The 24,564-nt window shown below is 37.4% G+C and overlaps 2 protein-coding genes and 1 pseudogene across 6 annotated transcripts; 1 reads left to right on the forward strand and 2 right to left on the reverse strand.

Annotated features, from left to right (window-relative positions):
- Positions 1–6,706: 6,706 nt before the first annotated feature.
- LOC103970021 (serine--glyoxylate aminotransferase-like) lies at positions 6,707–9,901 on the reverse strand (annotated as a pseudogene).
- A 32-nt stretch (positions 9,902–9,933) lies between these two features.
- On the forward strand, positions 9,934–15,750 carry LOC135625597 (uncharacterized). 2 transcript variants are annotated; one of them, XM_065130608.1, is made up of 5 exons: positions 9,934–10,053; positions 10,263–10,546; positions 10,706–10,841; positions 14,208–14,369; positions 14,852–15,750. In XM_065130608.1, exons 2-5 carry the CDS (start codon positions 10,359–10,361, stop codon positions 15,341–15,343), a joined length of 978 nt encoding a protein of 325 aa, XP_064986680.1. In that variant the 5' UTR covers positions 9,934–10,053; positions 10,263–10,358; the 3' UTR covers positions 15,344–15,750. The 2 variants fall into 2 exon arrangements, with proteins under 2 accessions (XP_064986680.1, XP_064986679.1); XM_065130607.1 differs by lacking the exon at positions 9,934–10,053 and having other exon boundaries at positions 10,064–10,546.
- A 542-nt stretch (positions 15,751–16,292) lies between these two features.
- LOC135625598 (ADP,ATP carrier protein 1, mitochondrial-like) lies at positions 16,293–23,648 on the reverse strand. 4 transcript variants are annotated; one of them, XM_065130611.1, is made up of 4 exons: positions 23,522–23,648; positions 18,176–18,701; positions 17,110–17,481; positions 16,293–16,859 (listed from the first exon to the last, which is right to left on the reverse strand). In XM_065130611.1, the coding sequence occupies exons 2-4, from the start codon at positions 18,680–18,682 to the stop codon at positions 16,563–16,565; spliced, it is 1,176 nt and encodes a 391-aa protein (XP_064986683.1). In that variant the 5' UTR covers positions 18,683–18,701; positions 23,522–23,648; the 3' UTR covers positions 16,293–16,562. The 4 variants fall into 4 exon arrangements, with proteins under 4 accessions (XP_064986683.1, XP_064986684.1, XP_064986681.1 ...); XM_065130612.1 differs by lacking the exon at positions 23,522–23,648 and adding an exon at positions 23,390–23,521; XM_065130609.1 differs by lacking the exon at positions 23,522–23,648 and adding an exon at positions 22,993–23,272.
- Positions 23,649–24,564: the final 916 nt, after the last annotated feature.

The raw sequence follows: 24,564 nt of genomic DNA on the forward strand, positions 1-24,564 counted from the left end.
CAAGCTTTTGGATCTATTCGCAATGACTAGAAATCATCTCTCTGCAAACGTGTATATATTACACTTCCTTCTTCCATCTTCATCCCCACATCTCCATCAGTTTAAGGTCTGAGTCACACCAATGCATATGTCAGCTTGTTTACCGAGTGATGATGCGTGTAACAGGTGCCATTCTTTTAATTCCCAGATCACATGTGAAACTATACCTCATTACAGCGTGCTGCACATGGCCTGTATATCGTCATCTCCGTCTCCACCACTTAGCCTGTGCAATTAAAACTCCAAGCTGTGAGTAGCAGTACAATTAGCTGAAGTCAAGTCAATGACAAATGTTGCAGTTATGCTTCGTACATCGGAAGGTTTATATTTATGCTTGTAGTACTAGTCCTCCTTCGACGTAAGAAACATCGACCATCAATTGCAGTTGCGTCAGGATGGTTCATATTGAGATTTACGTTTATGCTTGCAGTCACTGTTTTTATTGCAGGTGTAAAAACATTGACCGGCAGTCGTGTTTAGAAGTCATTCGAATCCAACTTAATTAAATGGGTTGCTGACACATCATCATCGACGATCATGGATCGAATTCATTAGCATGAAGGCAGCCAATTTTTGGTTGATGTTGTTTTCATACCTGCCAACTGGGTGATGAAATGCTGCTGCTCGATCAAAGTGCTCAAGCAGCACAGATATGCTATTATATGACCTTCCGGTGGAAGCGAAGTCAAGGAATCAATTGTTATGACATGGCACTTTGACAATTTCCATCTTGGCAAACCCATTCAGATTGGGAAGACATCATCATTAAGATAAGTCACAGGGGAACCCAACTTAGTCCTCCATTTTGATATGTTGAAGTTAATCTTTTTTTTTTTTTTTAAAGGATAAGCGATGAAGATAGGATTTGAGTTCACGGTCTTACGATAAACTATCCAAATTTTTACAAGCTAACACCTTTGAAATTGACCTTCTCAACATTAAGTGCTTTGACCAAAGGGTTGGGGTTGTTATTCTTCCTAGTTGCATGAGGCATTAACTTGGCTTTTTAGATTCAACGTGAGTCACTTGTCCAAGCTAGCTCGGATATGTAAGCCCCTTATAGAGGTTTTTGTAGTAAATAAAGATTTCATGAGATCTTCATCTGATGTTAGGATATATTTTTGCAATTCCAAACAAGTATACGCATGGAACTCAAATATTTAATGATTTTATTAGTATTTTACGTTTATTTTGAGATTTCATATATGGTCATCACTCATATCCCTATAGAGTTAGTATTTTTTCCCTCCAAAATCTCATAACCTACTTTTATATTATTATAAAATAACCTTCTTTAACTATCATAAGCAAATTATTAGCTAATACTTTAATTTACATTTATAATATTTAAAAATTCATCATGATGCTAAAAATATTAGGAGCACTATAGATATTGTATTTCTAGGTATAACTCAATAAATTTAATGTTGACCACAACAAAATAGTGAAGAATTTGAAGGATATTAATATTTAGAGATATATGCTATGTTAGAATTTGTAATGGCAAATATACTATTTTCAAACTTTGTAAGAATACATACTTGCATAAATAAATTATATATATATATATATATATATATATATATATATATATATATATATATATATATATATATATATATATATATATCGATCCAAATTCCAAATAAAAAAGATGGAGAATTGCATTAGACTATTAATGACCAATGTAAAACTATACCATATTTTATGAATATGTGTTTTTGTATAAAAAAAGAAAAATCCCTGCAAAATTTACTGCTTGAGTTGGATCAAAATTTTTATTACACATAAATTTACTTAAAATCATGGCTTGGGTTGGAATATAATCAATCAACTCAACCTGCCAGTCTAAAGTCCTATTTCTAAGTTGGATTTTGTTCCTCCAAGTGATTCCCAATGCCCCTCAAACTATGTGAGTGGGGTTGACACATACACCATGGACCCCATTTTCTTGTTCTTATCATTTTGTTTGAAACTGAAAATTAGGTGGATTACCATAATTATTTTCGAAAAAAAATGAATATTATTTTCTCATTTGTTTCACTAAAGATGTCCTGAAGATACCATATGGACTTGGTGACAACCCCTTGCATTTGATGCTGCGGTGCTCCTCAAATGCAAAACAGTGTTGTCCTTGATGTAACTATTCACATTGCAAGCATTGTGCCCAACAATGAAACCCTAAATGATGATATATATATATATATATATATATATAACACTCACCTGTCACTAGCCAACCCTCCATCACAAACTCTACAATGGATCCAAATCCTGCCCCCGTTGCCCACTTGAAGTCAAAACCAACAGCTCAAGAACACTGGTACCATAAAAGCTACTTGTGATTGATAACTAATATTGAGTTTACTTTTGATGCAGACTCTTGTCCCATGAGTCCAAATGTATCATATTACTATGATTGCAAATTACAAGGTCTCTTGGCCAATGTGGGGTTCACCTTGCCGACAACCTTGGATTCTGATAACAGTATTCCATGCTTAGAGTTAATGTTGATATGCAAATGATTATATAACACAAGAGTGGTTGGTGCAAAGTACATTGTAAGGGTAAAAATGATATGTAGATGATGCATCATCTTCTTCTCCATGCCATGAGTTGCTGAAATGATCTGAGTTCAGCATCTTAACAGTAGATTCTTGTTCACAAAATTATTAGACCAAAGAAGAATTCTTGTGTAAGAATTAGTTTGCTATTTTTCCATCCATCTCTTCACTCAATTAAATGATATAAGATGTGTAAAGGGAGTGGAGATAAGTCAAGAATTTACTGATGACTAACAATATCAAAACTATCTAACTCTACTTGCACTTCCTCCAAGAAGAAGAAGAGCTACATCAAGAGATAGATATATATACACTGGAATGCATTCGAGTTCTATTGCAATTATTTCCATCTACCTTAAATTTCCGGAGGCAGGCCTTTCCATCTCCTAACGAGAAACGAGAGAGAGAGGAAGAAATACTAGCAGGAGCAGAAATGAAATGCCTGGCTCTCCCATGTACGCCATCGACTACTGTTGGAGTCTTCACCAGAATTCCCTACCTTGTTCGTGAACTTAATTGTCGCTGAGAACCGAAGAGAGAGTTCTGTACCACCTCGAGGGGAAGCGTGTTGCGGGATGGAGCTTCCACCTCCGCCTTCATATTTGGGGTGAGGGTGAAAGGAGTGGGAGGAGGAGAGGAGGAGGGCGGCAAAGGGAGTCAGGAAAGAGAATGGTAGTACTTTCGATGGCCCTCAAATGAGTGCTAGTTTCTTTCATGTTGACAAGGAACGTAAGGCAGTAAGAACATTACGGTAGTAATTTACAAAGAGAGAGAGAGAGAGAGAGAGAGAGAGAGAGAGAGAGAAGGAGCGAGGACGGTGTTCCCTCCAACTTTAGGGAGATTCCTCTTCTGACAAGATGATGTGCTACCCAGATATAGGAGATATTTGGTTTTCTATAAATGTTATAACAATTAATGCTATTATAATACACTTAATATTGTAAAAATAACCCGGTAAAATTGACAAAAAAAATAATAAAATATTAAATTAAAAAAAAATATATAAGGTGTAGCCATGTCTTGGAAGGAAACCAAGCAATTCATGAATAGATGCAGTTCCAGTCAAAATCTTTTTATTGACCTCTGAAACATCTTCTTGCAACTGATGTTTTCTAGGGTTTCATCGAGAGCTTTTGACCATCATAGAGGGGGAAAAAAAATTATGAATGGCCTCATGCACATGCATTTCCCCTCAAAATCTTTTATGGAACTTAAAAGCATGCATCTGCTTGCAATTGAACTGTACTTTTTGGGGCTGCAGATATCTTTCTTCTCTTGTTTGAAGTTTCTTTTTTCATGGATTATTTGCTGGCTTGTTGCCATCTGAAGAAAGCAAAACATGAAACCCAAGAACAACAAGGAGAGAGGAGAGAGAGGTGAAACCAAGTCTTGTTTTTCCATTGGCAAATCTTGGACATGACTAACAATTCTATCCAACGATTTGATCTTTTTTACCTCGGCAAATCTTGGTAGAGCTTCTCAAAAAGTCCCCCTCATCACACCTGAATTGCTATATAATTTTAGTTAACTAATAATTTACAGGTAATTGATAATCTCACAGTAAGAAGCTGAAATTGGTTATTTCACTCGCAATAGAATGGCAGACTGGCACTACAAATAAAAACGAGAAATCTCACAAGACAAGGAAAAGGAAGAGAAGAGTAAGCACTTCTTTCTATGACCTTTTGGATTCTGCTCAAACTGCTGAATACTACACATGAGAATTCTTCAGAAAGGAAGTAATACTTTCAACAAATCAATGGCCATTCCCTATGGATGTGGGAGGTGTAATTGATCTCCCAATAACACTTGCCATCATCGTCATCAACAAACTGATGCAAGAAAGTAACATCATTATTAATAAACAAAATGGAGATTCATTGGCACTTGTGAGCTCAAAGCTTAAATTTTTAGAAAAAAAGTCCAATATATTTATAAGCTTTAGTAATGGTTGTTACATAAATATTTTTAACTAAACACTGGGAAAAAAAAAAGATTTACTGTGATAAAGGTCTTGATCTACTTCAGTAATCCTAATATGTTAAGCAATTAGGAAATGCTTGTAGAAGACACAAGGCAACTTTTTGTCAGCACATTCAATTTATCACTTGTACTAGACCAAATTTTGGTTACAAAATGGCACTTTGAACAACAACACAATGCTAGAAAAATAAAAAGGAAGCATGACTGCCTCCCACAGAGCTCAAATCAACACTTGCTAAAAGCTGCTCCTTCCACCGCCTCAGGTTGTCATCACCCTGCACTTCAATATCAATTCAAGAAGAACACAATGATATCAGACCACACTTATAGCAAGAAGGTGAGGTTAAAGGAGAAGCAGACCTTCTTCTCAATCTCCATCTTCTTCCTCCCTCCCCATCAAGGTCGCTTCTTTCTCAGCACTCTCTCCAGTGGCCAACGACATGGCAGCTTCAGGTCAACAAACACAGAAAACAAAGCAGAAACAGTGGACAAGGTATCAACCCGACCACTAGCGTTCAAGAACACAAACGCAAATGAGAGAAGCAGAAAAGGCTGAGAGAATGGAGACACAGAAGAACCGGGCCTAGAACAGACAGAGCAATTGAGAGAGAAGGCTAAGTGATGGGTTAGAGAAGACGTAAGAAAGATAGGAAGAGGATTTATTTAGAGTGAAGGAAAGAGGTAGAGAAAGAACATGAAGGCCACTTCTAGCGAGAGATTGGGTTGAGAGTAGATGCAGCTTTACCCCTCACTGGAATTGCTAATGAGTTAGTAGTAAGCTTACGAGGGTGTGACTTCCACACTTGTGTGCAACATCAACTTTCTGATACATAACTGAATCTATGAGCAAAGAACATGGTGTCTACCAGTCTGTTCTCTGCTAAGCTTACCTTAGTATTGGAATGAAGTAAAGAATTTTGGGTGTGTATATTTATGTTCTAATATAAGGTTTTTAAGACTATTTCACAACAGGAAAATTCCAAGAATCAGTAATAAGATCAGTGATTTTGGAACTATTTAAGCTGTGTATATTCTTGTTTGATAATTTAAGGCTTTTGAAAGCTATTTAGTGCAGGAAGTCCAAGACTCAGGAATAAGGTAAAGAAAACAGGAAAACAGATTTAATGAAAATATTTAATTCTCAGTAGTCATTTTAAAGTGAGTTGTCAGCAACTTCAGCACGTGGTGACTTCTCCAGGATTATTCTATTTTCTTTCTCTAAAACATTATGTTGATTGAAAGTAAGATTAACAGTTTTATACCCTTTTTTTCAATCAAAATATAGATTAGAAAACCTACAGGGTTTGATCTTATATTTTCTTGCAAAAGAATAATTTTCTTCAAACCAGCACAAAAAGAAATCCATCCAAAGTGGGGTCTTCAAATTTTTAGACTAAGAATGATCAAATACATGTTCTAGACTTTGATTTGCTTGATCTGAATTGAGGGATTCTTCTTCCTTTTTTTCCCTTTGAGGAAGAAGGCATAAGGGAAATTACTCTTTCCTTTGGATCCAGTAGCCATTAAAGAACAGCTACTTGATTAGTTTCCAGGAAAAACAAGAACAAAACTATGGAGCCATGAGGTTGAGTGTGGATCTTAAATCTATCATTTTGACAGGTCCCTTTGAGTTATTATCCATCACTGGAGAAGAAAACAAAATCCATGGAGCCATGAGGTTGATTGTGGATCTCAAGTCACCATCATCATCACAGTGACAAAGATGTCATGTGACGACACAATATGCCACTGCTCTCTCTTTCCAGAGTGATGCAGGCCCTCAGCGAAAACAATTTCACGTGGAACTTAATGCAAATCCTCAACTCACATCAAAATAATGGATGAGTGAAAATGACATGCATCAATCTTGCATGTTGTCTGAAACAGCTCAAGAGTTAATATTCAGAAACATCAATAATATACATACTTGTGTGGAAAGTTTACACCACTGAATACTAGAGATAGTTTAGCTGCACAATCATGGCTTTGGATCATTCTGAGATGTTTACAAGAAGATTCAAGAAACTCTGGTTAAAGCTTATGTAATATCAGCAGGCTACATGTGCATGCATGGTAAAATTTGTAGTTGAGGAAATATAATAAACACAAAGAACCGAGAAGATACGATTAATTGTTCTGAATAATAGTAAAAGAAATACAGAGATCGTATATCTATCAATATACATTTAGGTTGAGACTCCAAAGTATGTACTGAGAATTCTGGTTCTTCTTAGGTCAATCAATAGAACCAAATTGATGAGATGTTAAATCCTGGAAGGGATCATAGGGATGGTGTTTTGAAGGTAAGCAGCTGCTGCAGCCACTCCACTTGCCAGCTTGACCGGATATCCTACATCTCTGAGTACCATTTCATCAAAACATGAATGATAGTCAGCAATTGCAACAAAAAATGATAGTCAGCAAAACATAACCTTCAAAACAGAAAAAATAATTTTTTTTCTTCTTTTTCTTCTTTAGGTAAGAAAATTCAGTTATTTGTGGCATTAAAGGAATATGTACAAACTGTATATGATGTAATCTGTCCCAAAACAAGCCTTTTTTTTTTCTAGTGCTACCATAATGATTATCATGCCAATCAAATCTAAAGCCATCATATTTTATTCTTCTTCTGGTTATTATAACTGTTAAAATTATTGCTACTGTTATAAATTTTCTGAGTGAATATGTTTTGGCAGAATTATTGTGTGAACTTCATCCAAATTTTACTCTAATATCTCCATTTGCCATCTCTAAAGAAATTTGTGTTTCTTAATTTGAGTTTAAAGTAACCTCAGATAGATACAAAACACAACAAATGCTTCTTGTTTCTTAAACTAAGTACCTTTATTCAAATTCCATATATGAGATGCTAGTTAGAAGAAAAGAAGCCATGCTGGAAGAAAGGAAGACATACATCATTAAGCTTGCCGAGATGTCCTATCCTGAACACCTTCCCTGCCACTTTTTTCAGGCCAAGCCCCATGATCAAGTTGTAACCAGTCCAAGCTCTCTTCACAATAATCAGCGCTGTTAATACTAGGTGGAACCACCACAGCAGAGCTGTTAATACTAGGTGGAACCACCATTCCTCCTGTGTGCAGTTCTTCAATCCCCAAGCCTCAACAGCAAGCCTGCATATAATCAATCATCTTTTAAGCAAATAATTATCTGCAATTATAGTATATCAATGTAGCATGTTTGTTCTTCCGAAACCTCAACTATTTGTTTACCTTGTTGCTTTTCCAAGTCGGCTGTGCCTTGCAGTCACATTGTCAAAACCTTCCTCAAAAAAGAGATCCTGAGCTGTTCTCAGCCCATGCAGCAGTTGGATGGAGGGTGTGTAGGGCCAATAAGTTCCCATTTTGTACAACTTTAGGTAGTCATTCCAGTCGAAGAACACTCTCACAGATTTAGCTGAATTAGCAGCTTCCATGGCTTTAGGACTGGCACATACAATTCCCATCCTAGTAGGCATCGACGGAGCCTTCTGCGACCCTGTCAGGGCAACATCGACTCCCCATTCATCCATTCGCAAGTCAAGAGAACATATGGAAGAAACTCCGTTCACCGGTACCAATGCAGGATGACCATACTCATCTGCAGAGCCACGGTTGTAGCGTTAGCATAAGCTCAAGCCATTGTTGCAGAAAAGTAGGAGCATCTCGGACATACCGAGAAGTTTCCTCACAGCTGCCAGATTATGGACAATGCAAACAGCCTTGATGGAATGAGACGGGTCGGCTGCTAGTTTGGATGCCAATACGTCGAGATTGGCACCTCGTCCCCACTCGCTTTCTATGACATTGAGATTGAAGTTTAGGCTCTGCTGTTGATCGATCCACACAAGGCTAAACTGGCCGATGAGAAAAGATACGATCCTATCACCAGATGATAGCGTGTTTGTGAGTCCCAAGCCCCCGTTCCTGGCTAAAATCCAATCTTTATGAAGCATATCCTTGTGATATACGGAACAGAGATGTTGGGATCAAGGAGGGGGTTCCGGTTGTTGTCTTGAAGATCTTCTTGACGCCCTCAAGAAGAGTCTTTGTGAGGGCCGGGACAGCGGCAGTTCCTGTTCATTGCCCGTATCACTGGCTCGGGGATGTTGACCGGCCCTGGAACAAAGAGGTGGCTCCTCCCTGGTCCATAGAAGAAATCTATTTCCACGGAGGAGAGAGATGGCTTTGCTTAAATGGAGACAACCTCAGCCCAGCTCCACCCAAAAGATCACAACAGGAATGCTGAGCTCCGCTTCATTTCTTATGCTTGTTGGTAAAAAAATCTCAAATGTTCAACATATGACCAATAGAAAATGGCATACATAGACAAAGGAACACAGATGTTTGCAGCAGCAGCAGCAGCAGTTATGTCAGAAGCCAAGGAAAAACCAACAATGTTTTCTGGATCTATTCAGTTTGACAGTAGAAGCATTCAGCTGATACGGTTAGCTCTGTTTTTAATCTATATAAATGAAGCAAATTTGCTGTAATTCCATTAGATTGCAGTGAACATGTTAGGAAATTGAATTGAAGTGGTCAAGAAACTCCACCTCCATCCAATTCAAGAAAATAATCGGTGATGGGTCGGGTTGATTGGATTTAGTCAGTGTTTGGAGGTATTATATTATATTAAGTTTATCTAGCCTTGGACTGCATCCATGTTATCCAATATTTTCTTGATATATCGGGACTCGACACATATAATCCAATCAACCCGACCCATCACGTCAACATAAGATTTTTCTTAATTCGATAGTATTTTCCTTCACTTTTAGGATCCAAAACTTCAGTTTCGATCCTCGCACGAGACTTGGAATTGATTTGTAGACACCCTCCCAACATTTAATTTTGAAGGTGATGCCTGTGACGAGTGCGAGGAAGAATACTCGATCAATTTGACCCCATGACGTGAATCAAACACTTGTTCACTTCCACTATATCGAACTAATGAAATCCACTGATAGCCAAAGCCAAAATCTAATTACATACATTATGATGCGATGCAGGCCAATGATTTATCTACAATGGTTAAGAAAATTTTTTTCTGACAAGAAAAGGGTATAAATATAGTTGTTGACGGAGCAGTTTCATATGCAAAAAAGAAGGAAGAAAGCAGGCTTTGTGGAGTTCCACACAGTTCCGACCGGCTTCCCCCACCGTGATTGGGTTCCACTGCGTCTCCGACTGACGGACGTAGTCGGTGTAGCAACGGGTGATACAAGGACAGGTGGTAGACTTTTGGACTCTGCCACGTGGACCTTTCACAAGGTATTGGTCATCGGTGCTTTGGTGAGATCCGACAGGTAAGCGTATCATGTCGCATAAATTTTTCTTTACGGAACTTTGTATGCACCCTAAGAGAAAATAGGAATCAGTGCCATTTAATACGCGAGAGGACCTCTCTCACCCACGCATTGTCGCCTCCTCTACGCATTGTCTCCGAGAAAAGAGGGAGCGGCTTCGGAAGGGTAAAACCTTAATCTCATGTGAATTCTTCCTTGATTTCTGGAGATTTTTTTTTTTATATCTATTTTCATGTTTTCTTCGTTTATCTGGTTGCTGATCGTGTATCTGACCGGATCGATTGGGTCCTGTGTCTTCCATGTTGCTATTTTCGAGTCGCTTTAAAGATATTTTCAAGTGTGTTCCCAGTTAGCCTCATCCCCTGTTCCCTTAGTTTCTCCCAAATCGAAGACAAGAGGGAAGGAGAGATCAACAAGGGCAAGAAAAAGATCGAACAAGAGGAGATCGCGAGGGGTTCTTGGAGGACTAGATGGCGTTGAAATTTCTGAACAAGAAGGGATGGCACACCGGGAGCCTCCGGAACATCGAGAACGTGTGGAAGGCGGAGCAGAAGCATGAGGCCGAGCAGCGCAAGCTCGAGGAGCTCCGCAAGCAGATCCAGGACGAGCGCGAGAAGTCCGAGTTCCGCCTCCTCCAGGAACAGGCCGGCCTCGTCCCGTAAGCCCCGATCCCCAAGTTTCCTTCTTTAGTTTCTTGATTTTAGGGTTAGGGTTAGGGTTCTGTTTGATTGTTTGAGGAAAAAAAATGTTTCGTTGATTGTTTCTTAGCGCCATGCTTTCCTGACGTGGTGCTATTGTCTGGGATTGATCCGATTAGGAGGCAAGAAAGGTTGGATTTTCTCTACGAGTCAGGATTGGCGGTGGGAAAGGGGAGCTCAGATGGGTTCAAGGCTCTTCAAGCACCACCAGCGGCGGCTTCCACTACCTCCACATCCGAGGCTAGTTCCTCCAAGGTACAATTCTTTTAGGATTATTATGTACTTTTATCATGATTTTCATTTTTGTGAATCATCATGATTGGGTATAAAGATATGGCGTATATCGTGATGGCGATGTTGTTAGGCATCAATTGAACGTCCAATTTTCTACATCTTGAACGGGGCTTCAGAATACAGTCATGTACTTGAACAATAACTTTATAGAAGGTTGCATCAAAGAAATATCACAATCCCGAATGAGATATTTAAGCATATGGAGACTTAACAATACTTTTTCCATGTGTGGAGAGTGGAGACAACAATAAATTTAATCATATGGAGACTTAAGAATATTTATTGGTTTCTATCCCTCTGGTTTATCATCTCTTTGCTCTATTACTATTTACACGTTATTGTTTCTGAAGCAAGGAAAAGCCATACATGCTTTCTCAAAGTATCTTTAATTGCCCAGTCAGACAGTTCCTAGCAAGAAAGTCCTGAAGCACAGGATATTTGGAGATTGTTTCATCATTGCTAGTTAAACCTAATAATCAGTACTAGGGAAAAAAAATCCAAATAAGCATTACTAGAAATAAAAGCTTTCTTTCACGATTTTGAGTACGTTAAGTTATGTTTAATAATGAATGCCATTCTAATAGCTGGTTAATAAATGCATCATGAACTTTTCTACTAAATTGATTTAAGGGATTTTTCTTTGGCTATCTTACATTAGAGTTTTTTTATAAAATTAGTATTATATTAAAGAGATTTCTCTTTGGCATCAATCTACAACTTTATCGGATGAGCATGAGAAGCTTTGTCTGTTTGCTACAAGTTATTACTTTATCATACCACGATATGAAAAGTTTGTAACCATGATTTGCTGACCTCTAGTATCACTGGATGATAATCATAATCATGTATATCTTTCTCTTTTGTTTCTTATTTTATGGAACCTTTATTTTTAGGGCTACAACTGTGTACATTACCCTTCCCTACACCTCATATTGCTGGGAGCTTCAGGCACCAGATGCACTTCTTATTTCATGGAACTTCTTTTTGTGTTGAATTTTGTCAATAGGAAAACCCATTTTCAGAGTATTCAGTAACATCTAAGAATTTCCATCACTTTGGCTACGGAAGACATCAGTCATACATGTCTCTTACGAATTATTTATTAGTAATAGTTTAGTTTTTTTAGAACTCCAGTAGATATGGAATTTCGGGCAACACCTACATTAATTTTAAGGTGGCCAAAATTCTTTAACCCAATTATATATTAATGACTATATTGATAAGTTGCCTTAGGGATTTCATGTTCAAAGATGGACTTGGAATAGCGGAGGCTTTTTTGTTTTTGTCTACTTTTTCATAAAAGAACTAATGTGAAACATAGAAGAATTTTTATCACAAACTTGAGCATGCTCAAGTTTTTTTTTCTCTTAATTATTTTAAGCTACACTATGATATGTCTGACCCTCGATCATGTTCACCATACCTTTTTCTCTTAATTATTTTAAGTTTCACTACGATTTGTCTGACCCTTGATCATGTTCACCGTTCCCAAAAATCTTCGGAAACTGCCACTTCAGCTGTCATCAATGATCAAACCTGATAAATATATGTGATTATACAAAAAAATGCATATGTCAATTTACCATGAGTAGATAGTTGATTCATCATGGCTGGTACATGATTGTAAGTGCATTATCAAGGTGATAATAAATAAAATATTTGACAGTCACATTTAATAGTTTAACAGTAAATATTTTACCTTTTTGCAGTGGTAAGCAGGATACTCGACATATCATTTTAAGCTCCGACACCTATATGTGACTTGAGCAATGTGCTCCTATACTGTGGCTTCATGGATTGACATTTTCTAGATGCATGAAGTGTCCCAGAGTTTGAGTGCTTAAAATTTTAGAGATATGCTTTTCTTATAAACTTTTTTCATTTTATGTAAAGAGATAAAGTAATTTTCAACCTATACTCCTGACCACATGGGCAAAAAATGGCTAGGACAGATAGCTAGAAACCATTTTTTTGCTAGTGCTCCATGAACTTTTTCCTTTTAAAACAACATATTTTGATTGTTTGCAAGCTCTACAACTACACTAAACTAGGAAAATTATGAACTAAATACACCTCAAGAGTAGCATCAGAATGCTAATTTTTCTTCTTACAGTAGAAATTCATCATTATGCTACATTTCTCTTTCTTTTTCTCTGTGCTTGTGTCCTTCCTCTTCTTTCTTTCTTCTTTTTTTGTTGCTTTCCTTCACTTCTATCTTTGAAATCTCAACCCATATAGCATGTTGTTCTGTCTTGTGCAGTAGCAGCTAGCTTTTGCTATTTGTGGTGTTACCAAATCCCGGTTCTCCAGTTTCTTACCTGGAGATAAGTCCTCATAAGCCATATTGGCTATTGGTATATCAGTGGAATGTTTCTAGTTTATGTAAAACATAACAATAATCCACCTGAGAATGAGGATAGGGGTGAGGTTAGTTGAGGTGAGGAGTAGCAAAAAGAGCACTCCCCGTCTCTTTCCTTGCTATCTGTGGTGTTACCAAGTCCCAACTCTTCACCTCATTAAGAATAAAATTATTGATCCATTGTAGCTATGCTGCTTTAGCTATCGGTACATCAGCAGACAATTTCTGTTATATGGAAAACACAACAATGATCCTCCGGCGGATCAGAATAGGGGTGTGTGACTATAGGAAGTTTCTCTTGTGAAAAATCATATATTAATATATGCAAGATATATTTAAAAATGTTGTATGCCATTGTGGATACTGTAATTGTACACCCACCTTTATACTCTTCTTTCTGGAGCCTGTTTTATTTTTCCTTTTGTTTACTACATCTTTCACAAATAAACATTTGTATTTGTGGATGAAATGGACTGAGTACTGTTACAATGTTGGCTTTTACCGTAGATTTAGGTGAGTAAAATAAGTATTTACTAAATATGTCTGATTGAGGCTTTTGCATGCTGTCTTTTGATATGCTAGCTGTTGGACGCAGTGTAATACTGTGCCACCATGTTATACATGTGGAAAGTTTCTTTGCTATATCATGAGACATGCACAATATCAAGTGTTCATTATTCCTGTAGATCCATTGTTGCCTTTTATTATAGTTCATTTTTGTTTGTTTGCTTGCTTGCATCACTTCTTGATTGAAAAGTTGGAATGTGCTTTATGCATTTCTTAAAACTAGCCGTCTTATATGTTGGTATATTAATGTTTAATGTTGTCATCTTGTTTCTCAATTTAACTGCTCGTATGTTGTACTGTCGTTACATCTTTTTATCAATACTTTTTGGTTTTCATTATGCACCTTCCTCATTGTTCCTATGATGTAATATAACATGTGATAAGTTCTTAATGTATGTCAGGCTGCCGTTCCTGGAGCTCTATTTGAGGATAAGCCTCAGTCTGCAAATGATACTTGGAGGAAACTTCACTCTGACCCTTTGCTCCTTATCCGTCAGCGTGAGCAGGAAGCACTTGCTCGAATAAAGAATAATCCCATAAAGATGGCAATGATTCAGAAATCTGTAAGTGGTTTTGTCTGTTTTCCTTTTATGGATGCTAGAATGTCCATAAACATGTTTCTTCTCTAAATAATCTGCATAGTTACAATTATCAGATCTCAAAATTTTGTTGGACTCTTTTATTAAATTACACCTTCCTGTGCTTGGTTTTGTGCTAATGCGTTTGCCAAAATCACCACAGTTTGCTCAAATGATGGCAAGCTGTGGCCAAAAACCCTTTCATCCTTTTAGTTCCATGCCATTATTTGATAGATTAACTTTTTTCATGAATCACTGTTCTTTGTTTCCGTATCAGGCTGTCAGCAAACTGAACCTCCCAAGTCAGAGAATCAATATTTTATAAGTTTCTTACTATTAAAAATTATTTTTTCTTTCCTGTGTCTCTCAAATGATTATGTGGCTTAAGAATACAAACGAAGAATTGTTGTTCGAATTATAAGCATACCACATCTTCAATTGAATCACTAATCTTTTCAATTTTACAGGTAGAAGATGAGAAAAAGAAGAAGCAAGATAAGAAAGAAAAGAAAAGGCATTCGAGATACACTCACGAGAAAGATGGTACAAGGTCTAATTATTCTGCATCTGAACAACATCATACTGATTCTGAGCTTGGCATGGAAGACAAGAACAGGGAAACCAACAGGCAAAGAGAACAACCTGGATATAACCGTCGTCGGGTTGTACCAAAGATGTCGGAGGAAGAGAGAGCAGCTCGGCTAAGAGAGATGCAACTGGATGCAGAACTCCACGAGGAGCAAAGGATGAAGCGGTTGAAGAGAGCAACGGAGGCTGATGCCCAAGAAGCAATGAGGGCAAGCTTTTCAAGAGGCAAGAATTTTTTGGTTGCTGCCCAAAATAGCATATATGGAGCTGAAAAGGGAGGGAGTGCTACGATAGAAGAGAGTGTCCGTCGTCGTGCTTACTACTCGCAGGGAAGCTCAGCAGCCCATGAGAGCAATGCATTTCGACGGTGAGCATGTTCCTGTCATATGTCATCGTGTTGAATCTGCATATGCACAATTATTCTGTTTTGATCAGATTCTTTATGGATTTAATATTGCCCAAAGGCATCTCTGTATGCAAGATAGCACGCCCGACTAGCAACATCTCAAGCAGTGAACACACCAACGTCAAATACTACTAGTCAGAGATCAGTTTGACTTGTTGGAGGGCTTTTATCATAAATTATATGAAAGGTCCAGCTAGTAGCAGTGTATGCATCTGTATTTTGGTCGGTGTTTGTGTCGTCGCTATGAAGCAAAGCTCTTAAACCAACAGTTCATTGGAGCGGTGGGCTTAAGGAAACAATGCAAAGCTCAGAGTAGTGATACTATCTAGCTTTTCTAGTAAAAGTCTGTTTGTGCGCACGGTTGCTTTCTTAGATGATCTTTTCTCACAAATACATACTGACTTTGCAGAGTACTAAGAATCCATTTTATGTGATTGTATCTTCATAACCCATTACCTGTCTAATTCACATCACTGCTGTATCATCATCACTATGGTCTCAGAGTTGTTTTCCTCAAATTGCAAACAGAAAAATTAATTACTTTTAATTTAATTAAAATATTATGTTCTACAGAAATAGAAGATTCATATAAAAATAGAATATTCATATTAATTACTTTCCCACTAAGGTAGAGTTATATGTGGTTGTGTTACATATTTATGCAATTTAAGAAGCAGATGCAAACTTAAATTCACCAGTTCTATGCACCTTTATGGTAATTGTATGAGGAAATGGATCTGTCTTGATCAATTCCCCAAAACACCACTGCAAGCCGCTATATAGTGTTTTGTTTCACATTGTTTGCATAAAAATATACGACTCCTGGCGACAACTAACTATTGTTTTGTTTCACATATCTAATTATCCAGCTCCCAATATCATAACAAACTGCAGTGAAGACAAATAACAAGATGTAGAAAAGTGACAGATTAGTTATCTCTTAACAAGGAAAAGCTTTGCAGAGTACAGACATCATCACTCCGCCGTCATCGCAACTTCACGAAAGCAGTATCTAATAATCATAATAGGCTAATCAAGGTTTCGGAGAACAGAACTCCACCCGAAAATTGTAGGGAGGATCTCCCACTACCAAAAATTATTGACGTCCAAGAATTTCTCGCACGGAGATGCATGTATACTGAAATAAAAATCGTCATCATATGAGAAAAAATGACGATGCATCCTTAAGCACCACCAGAGCCGTATTTCTTCCCAAAGACAATCAGCTGCAGCTTGTCGTAACCAGCAAGCACACCGGCACCAGCTATAGCACGGAGGATGTTTGCACCAGCACCCTTGAACAGGGACTTGGCTCCCTCGTTCTTCAGAATTTGGGAGAAAGCGTCCAGAGAGCTCTTGTACTTGACAGCTTCTCCGGAGGTCATCATCATTCTTCTCCTTACCGTGTCAATAGGATAAGATGCAAGGCCAGCTCCATTGGTGATCAACCAACCCAAGGCAAAGCTCGCAAAGAAACTATCCTGCAATCAGTTTGATAAATAGTTAAAAAGTAAAAAATCCATTGCAACAGAGAATAACATATCTTAAAGTAAAAAATGTCTACTCCAACTGCTATATCTACATTTCTGAAAAGTAAGGCCGTGTATTACCTGTATTAAAGATTATCTTATAAAATTTAGGAACCAAGTTTCGAAAAAAAGGTACATCTAATATTTCACCGAAAGATAGAATATGAAGCAAGTAGAATTTGCACACAAGGCCAAGATTTACCTGCAGGCTTCCAGTGAGGAGTACTGGCTTCAAAGAGTCGTACATTCCAAAGTAAAGACCACGATACACTATAATCCCAACGCATGAAATATTAAATCCTCTGTAGAGTCCAGCAATGCCATCGGACTTCAGGGTCTTCCGGTAAACATCAACAAGACCATTAAATTGCCTTCCCCCACCCTTCTTCGCGGCCTTTGCATCATTTGCCAAACGCGTACGAGCATAGTCTAGAGAGTATACAAAAAGCAAGGAACAAGCACCAGCAGCACCACCCGAAGCAAGATTGCCACCAAACCATTTCCAGTATCCATCCTTGTCTTTCTTAAAATTAAACATCCTCTTGAAGTAATCCTTAAAGGCAAAGTTCAGAGCCTGGAAGCAATAAACCCTTTGGTAAGTAGAACTAAAGCGATAGAAAAGCACAATACACATGATGGTAAGAAAGATAATTTTTATACCAGAAAGTGAAACAATAAATCAATTTCTACATATTGCCATTTGTTTCATAGATTATAATCTGACTAGACAAATTATACATTCTCTTATGTACAAATTATAACTGACTAATTCAACTGACTGATGTTCCAATGACACATTGTAACAACTGGTTGAGGAGGTAGGACTTGCATCAAAAGCCATAACCAAGCAGCATGAAGTTTGATGGTTACACACAGATTCAGCAATTTTAGTCACCACCGCTATGCTGACAAACTTACAGATCAATATGTAAGGCAGTTACATAGAAATCACAGTTAATGAAGACTTATGCTTGCTATATCATCTTTTTGATACTTCAGACAAATATCAACTACAGTGACAAGAATGTTAGAAGAGAAATGTATAATGACACAGCAAGAAGAAATTCTGAGAGAAAAAAAGCAATAACAAAGTAGTTACAAGGCCATAAAAAACCGAGCCAAAACCAGCCTGCTAATGACCAGACACCTTAAGAAGCAGATGCAAACTTAAATTCACCAGTTGTATGCACCTTTATGGTAATTTTTATATGAACAAATGTTTGGGGTTAAATTGCGTAAATATGTAACACAACCACATATAAGTCTACCTGAGTGGGAAAGTAACGAATGACATTGGCTGTGTTCCCTCTCCACAGAGACAAAACACCTTCATCTTTAATTGTTCGGGAAAAGCAGTCTGATATTCCTTTGTAAGGCTCAGAGAGGCGCCCAGCCTTGATCATCTCATCCTGATTTTGTATCAGAAGTTTCACACGCTCAATAGGAGCAGCAGCCGTCTTGGAGACCGCAGCAGAAACCCCCCCCATGAGGAAATCAATAGCAAAGCCTGCAAAGCCTTTCTCCGCAGGAGCATGGGCAAAAACAGGTGAGACAGATGTTACAATGGGTAGCTCATAGGTACCACTGTAAACTGCCATTGACGGATTCTGAAATCCCCCATTTGTGCAGTTTACTGTTGTGAAGCATCTCTGATACAAAGAGGGGCTATACAGGCTGCAGTTCAAAGCTTGTGGATCTCGAGAAAAGCTGGACCTCAGATGCAGTTGGCCAGCAACTTTCTGCATTACTGTTGGGTGATTAACTTGATCTGCCATGGTGTGCCGATAAAATAACCTACACAACAATAACTATTAAGCTCTGGAAAAGATTTCCAAGATTCAAGCAACATTACTAAGATAAATATAACATAGTCACTGCCATATGAACTCAAAGCATAAGCAATAACCAACTTGTAATATTCCTTCAAAGAATCAACACGTCTAAAGTAGTGAGTTAGAGAGAAGTCAGATGAACAAACAATGTACATTAGAGGACATAAAAAATGTAATAATTAGATATCCCGGTATTTGATTGAATCAAATATATCAAAAAGACAAGGAATAGTGAACTCTTAAATCCTACTCTTTAAACACCTCCTCAAGTAGCACTAGATATTCTGGTGCCACCAGAATAAGACAATGAAATTGGAAAAAGTGAATCAACAATCTGAACAAATATATTTGCAGGCTGATTTAACTTATGGTCCTCAATTTTTGTCAAACAAGAGAAAATTAATTCCTTCAGTACACTTAGTCATTCTGTTCCAACTATTAGCTTACGTTTACCCAAGAAATGCATCATATTGTTATGCATGCATATGCATCAAATTGATACCACATATATGCATGCAAATAAATAGATGGATGCATCACTAGTATGCTGCAACAATTCAGCAAGCTGACTTGCTAAATTAATTATCCATGATGTTTCAGTGATAAAAAAAAGGATGATCTTAAAAAACCATGGGATTACACAATGCAAACCAGAATAGGAACTTGCTTTTTTAAGAAAAACTATACATCATGATTAGCCTCTCAAAGTGACAATCGGTGTGAGCCGAAATACTAACTGATTCTAATTATGTCCAGGTTGCATCAAGAAGTGTTAGGCTTAAATTTTCTGAATTTGCTGTATTTTCTAAATACAATATGGGTTAAATTTTGAGTCATAGGTTTTTACTATTTTCTAAGTGTTCACGATGTTATTTTATTAGAATACAAGGAAATGATTTTTTTTATCAGATTTGTATAAATTTTAGTTAGATCAGGATACTGATGTTTCCTACGTAAAATATTAAGGGATTGTAATAACAATACAAGAACCAAGTTACATAATGGCAACAACGGAGAATCAAATTAGAATTTATATGACAGAATATTAACATTATATGACTAGGAAAAGGAAGGAAGAGAAAATGTAACAAAATTAAATGATTGTTACTTTTATTTTCTTTCTTTTGCTATATAAGTATTTTTGTTAGCATAACATAATAAATGGAAGCCTAATAACAGTAGTCAATACAGTATGGGATTATGATCTTCTTCTTTATGAAAATTTGAGTTTCTCCATGGCATACGGCCATTATTTTGAGTTTCCTTGAGACCATATGGCCTTTGTTATCTGTAATTGCATCAAGTAGGATCATAGCAATCAATTGTCATGCATCACAATTAAAACAAAATTATAGATAGACAATCTCATCCATTGAAACCTATGTTAGTTGACATGTTCAAAGTTCAAACCATTGGTATGCTAGCATGCTGACATGTTCAAACCAATGGTATACTAGCACAAAGGCATATACACAAATATAGTTTGAGAAATTTTGAGACTGCACCAGCCATCATAGCCATTGCACCATATTACATGCAGCAGCATGTCAATGCTAGAGCAGGATGATGAAGGTACATGCCACGTCAAGTAAAAGCATGAACAAAATTGGGAGGAACAAATCATCATAAAAGAAAACAGTTCTTCCAGTACAACTCTACTGTTAGTTCCAAGTGAACTTCATGATAACGTTAACATTATGAGACATGAAGGCTATTTACTAATTCATCCTTTACAAAACTCTGATGCAACTAGTGCTGCAGCTTTGCTATCTTTGTATTCTTCAACTCAATGGGTCATTGAAGATGCAGCTGACAATTTTTGTGTAGGCTTCATGCATCTCTATTAATTTATAACTCATATGGATAAAAAGGTAGATATCTTTAGAGGTCTGAACCAAGGTTTGCCGTACCAGACTGTACCGCCCGGTACGGGCGGTACGTACTGGTCCGACAGGCTAGCGGTACGCGGACCGCCCTGTACCGGTCCGCCCGTACCGAGCACTGTAGCAGTGTACTGTAGCACTGCTACAGTCTCGGTACACCTGGGTGTACCGAGCGGTATACCGTACCGTACCGGTACCGAGTCCGAGTCGAAACGCCGGTACGGTACGGTACGGCGAACCTTGGTCTGAACAAATGAAGCTAAAAATGCAACAATGAATACCCAACAGGGATCATCGACAAGGTAATATACATAATATCATCCCCAACAAAAAAATAGTGACAGAATAATAAAAGATGTAACAAGGTACACGCCACAAAGATGTGAAGCACTCCAATTAATTATATCCTGGTAATGTTTGTTAAATCCAAGGACTGCAATTTCATGCTGACTGACAGTGCTGGTCTTTGGCCAGTCCGGAATGTACCAATCTGTGCTGACATAACGATACACGATACATCAGGACATGTTGACAGTTCCACAAAGTGCCCAAAAAATCTCAGAAAATATATACAAATCAGGAAAAAACCTAATTGAGGATATTTAAGTTAGAACTAAATGCAAATTTAGTTCTATTTAAATAAAAAATATCCTAACAAGGCAGGGATAATGGATTTATCTTTTCTGAACGTTGATTAGCAGCTTTGCAGCATGTTCCGAACGATTTTCATTGATATTGATCAAGAGAATTTGTGAGAAAGAGTGTTAGAAGATGTGAGATTGAAATATATATATGTATATATATATATATACATTAATCCTTAAAACACTAAACAACAGTTGATTTTGGAACTTCATTAACCACAATGACAAATTAAGTGTTCCTTTATCCTGAATAATACTTCAACATTAGATGTTGTATCCTTTTACCTCATGGAAACCATATTAATAGAAAGCTTAACAGATCTTTGTGCCTCCTTTTCATCCTCCCAACCTTTTCCAAATCCCTAATCTAAATTTAATCCTAACTGTAAAGTAGTACTTTTTCTATAATATTAGCATTGTGTGAATACCCAGAAAATCCTAACAAATGGATTGTCGGAGGATAGGAAACAATCAGAAAAAGAAAAAACCCTGAAAATATATTTTTCCTCTTATACTGAAGTTTTAACTGTATACAAGTAGTTTTGTCTGACCATACCATAATTAACTAAAAATAGACTAAAAAAGAGGCATTAATGTTTAAGATTATGAGATTAAAAAAAATGTGATAATTGGGATATTGTCATGAGAATTGCAAAACTGAACAATTTTTATGAACAACCTACAAGGCTGGTACTTTTATATAAAGGAAATGTGCAGACATTTGTGCTATAAAGAATCACATAAAATACAGTAAACAATCAATACACGAAGAGAAGAAAGCAAACAGCCACAAACAAATGAAACGTTTACCAAATTAAATACCTCATCATGAAGAATTGCAGATGACCAAGAATATAAAATACAACAGTTAACAATTTCAACGGTAAAAATTAACCTTAAAGTTTCATCACACAAAATACAGAGCTTCATAGATCATAAACCTGACCACCATGGGTTTCTATAAATAAAATGGACGATCTCCAATGGAATAGTTTAAATAACTTGTAAAAGAGAGCAAATATATATATAAACCACGCTACTCCACATCAAAACAAATACTTGATTTTAGAAGTAAATAACTACAGCATTATCGGTGCCAAGTCTATGTACTATAAATTTAGCCACATAAAAAACTGCAAGTCATAGATCAATAAACGTATCATAATTAGAGAAGCTACAAGCTCCAAGTTGTAAAATCCCCAAGCAAATCTGAGATGTCTACCACCTCAAAAGCTATCAGGGACCAAATTTGCAAACCAGAACCCTGAAACAGCCTACAATCCTTATAAAAAAGGAGATCAGATGCGATTAATATACTAAATCAAGCGTAAAGAACAAGGCCGCCCCTAAAACCATTGCAGATCTACCTGATCTAACGGTTTCCACTACAAACAGCCAACGCTTATACCCACCATATCCGTCTCTAAAACAAGATTCCCAGCGCTAGATCGATCAAAAAATAAACACCAAAAAGAAGAGAATGATACCGATCTGGAAACAAGAACAGATATCTGTCTAACGGATTGCTTGATCAAAGATCACACCGATCCATAATTTAGTAGAGAAAACACATGTAAATGTCTTCAAATCGACTCGAAAATAGCAAAATGATAGACACAGGACTCGATCGATCCGCTCAGGTACAACCAGATAAACGAAGGAAACATGAAAATAGACAAAGATCTCCAGAAATCAAGGAAGAATTCACATGAGATTAAGGTTTTACCCTTCCGAAGCGGCACCCTCTTTTTTCGGAGACAAAGGAGAGAGGCGACAGAAACGCAAGAACGGGATGAAATTAAATGGCAGTGATTCCTCTTTTTTCTTAGGGTGCATACAACGGTCAGCAAAGAAAATCAAGCATATAGAACAAGGCCACCCGTAAAACCGTTGCAGATCTACCTGATCTAAACAACCAACCCTTATACCCACCATATCCGTCTCTAAAACAAGATTCCCAGCGCTAGATCGATCAAAAAATGAACACAAAAAAGACGAGAATGATACCGATCTGGAAACAAGGACAGATGTCTGTCTAACAGATTGCTTAATCAAAGATCACACCGATCCATAATTTAGTAGAGAAAACACTTGAAAATATCTTTAAAGCGACTCGAAAATACCAAAATGGAAGACACAGGACCCGATCGATCCGGTCAGATACACGATCAGCAACCAGATAAACGAAGAAAACATGAAAATAGACAAAAATCTCCAGAAATCAAGGAAGAATTCACATGAGATTAAGGTTTTACCCTTCCGAAGCCGCTCCCTCTTTGTTCGGAGACAATGCGTAGAGGAGGCGACAATGCGTGGCTGAGAGAGGTCCTCTCGCGTATTAAATGGCACTGATTCCTATTTTCTCTGTGGGTGCATACAAAGTTCCGTAAAGAAAAATTTATGCGACATGATACGCTTACCGTCGGATCTCACCAAAGCACCGATGACCAATACCTTGTGAAAGGTCCACGTGGCAGTGTCCAAAAGTCTACCACCTGTCCTTGTATCACCCGTTGCTACGCCGATTACCTTCGTCACTCGGAGACGCAGTGGAACCCAATCACGCGGGGGAAGCCGGTCGGAACCGACGAGATGTGAAAGGTCGAAGAACGTATTACCTCGCGCAAATGTTCGACTCGCGGTGCCGCTCACCTCACGAAGGACGCCACCTGGCGTAAAGATACGGATCACATCACCAACAACAACTCGGAAGCAACTGCATAGCTCCAAGAGAGCGAAGACACAGAACAAACGAGACGTTTCAAGAAATATGACGACGAGGACAGAGGAGAATATATAGGAGTGGAGTGTCTAGTATCACAGGTCGATGAGAGCGAGGCCCGGGTTGCTCGAAACGATCCAGTAACGGAATACAATCTCCTCCTCCGTCTTCATAAAGACATCACGAACACAGAATCATCATCGGACAACGTGACATAACGGTATCGTCATGAATTGATCGTGTTACCCTCTACAACGACATATAATATACGGGATGATCGTAACTGAATTCTCTCTATAACGTGGAGAATCAGTATGAGCACGTGCAACCGTTACAAAGAACGATAACAACCGTCACATTCCAATTATATGTATATTTATAACGATAATTCATGTCATCGTTTATCTTTATATATATATATATATATATATATATATATATATATATATATATATATATATATAATATAAATTAATAAAAATAAAAATTCCAAAAATATTCACCTATAAATTATTTTATATCTAAATTTTAAAATAAATAAAGTATTGTGAAATTGATAAAAGGTATATGTGTAAA

Source organism: Musa acuminata, chromosome BXJ2-10 (genome assembly GCF_036884655.1).
Source record: "Musa acuminata AAA Group cultivar baxijiao chromosome BXJ2-10, Cavendish_Baxijiao_AAA, whole genome shotgun sequence".
NCBI classification, from domain to species: domain Eukaryota; kingdom Viridiplantae; phylum Streptophyta; class Magnoliopsida; order Zingiberales; family Musaceae; genus Musa; species Musa acuminata.

Bases quoted from the DNA above. Each gene is read 5' to 3' on its own strand.
- LOC135625597 (XM_065130608.1), top strand. From the start codon at position 10,359: ATGGCGTTGAAATTTCTGAACAAGAAGGGATGGCACACCGGGAGCCTC. The intron at 10,842-14,207 runs GTACAATTCTTT...AATGTATGTCAG, and splicing joins CCGAGGCTAGTTCCTCCAAG to GCTGCCGTTCCTGGAGCTCT. The intron at 14,370-14,851 runs GTAAGTGGTTTT...TCAATTTTACAG, and splicing joins TGGCAATGATTCAGAAATCT to GTAGAAGATGAGAAAAAGAA.
- LOC135625598 (XM_065130609.1), bottom strand. From the start codon at position 23,201: ATGGTGGGTATAAGGGTTGGTTGTTTAGATCAGGTAGATCTGCAACGG. The intron at 17,482-18,175 runs GTAGACTTATAT...TATTGCTTCCAG, and splicing joins TTCGTTACTTTCCCACTCAG to GCTCTGAACTTTGCCTTTAA. The intron at 16,860-17,109 runs GTAAATCTTGGC...AACTGATTGCAG, and splicing joins TCCTCACTGGAAGCCTGCAG to GATAGTTTCTTTGCGAGCTT.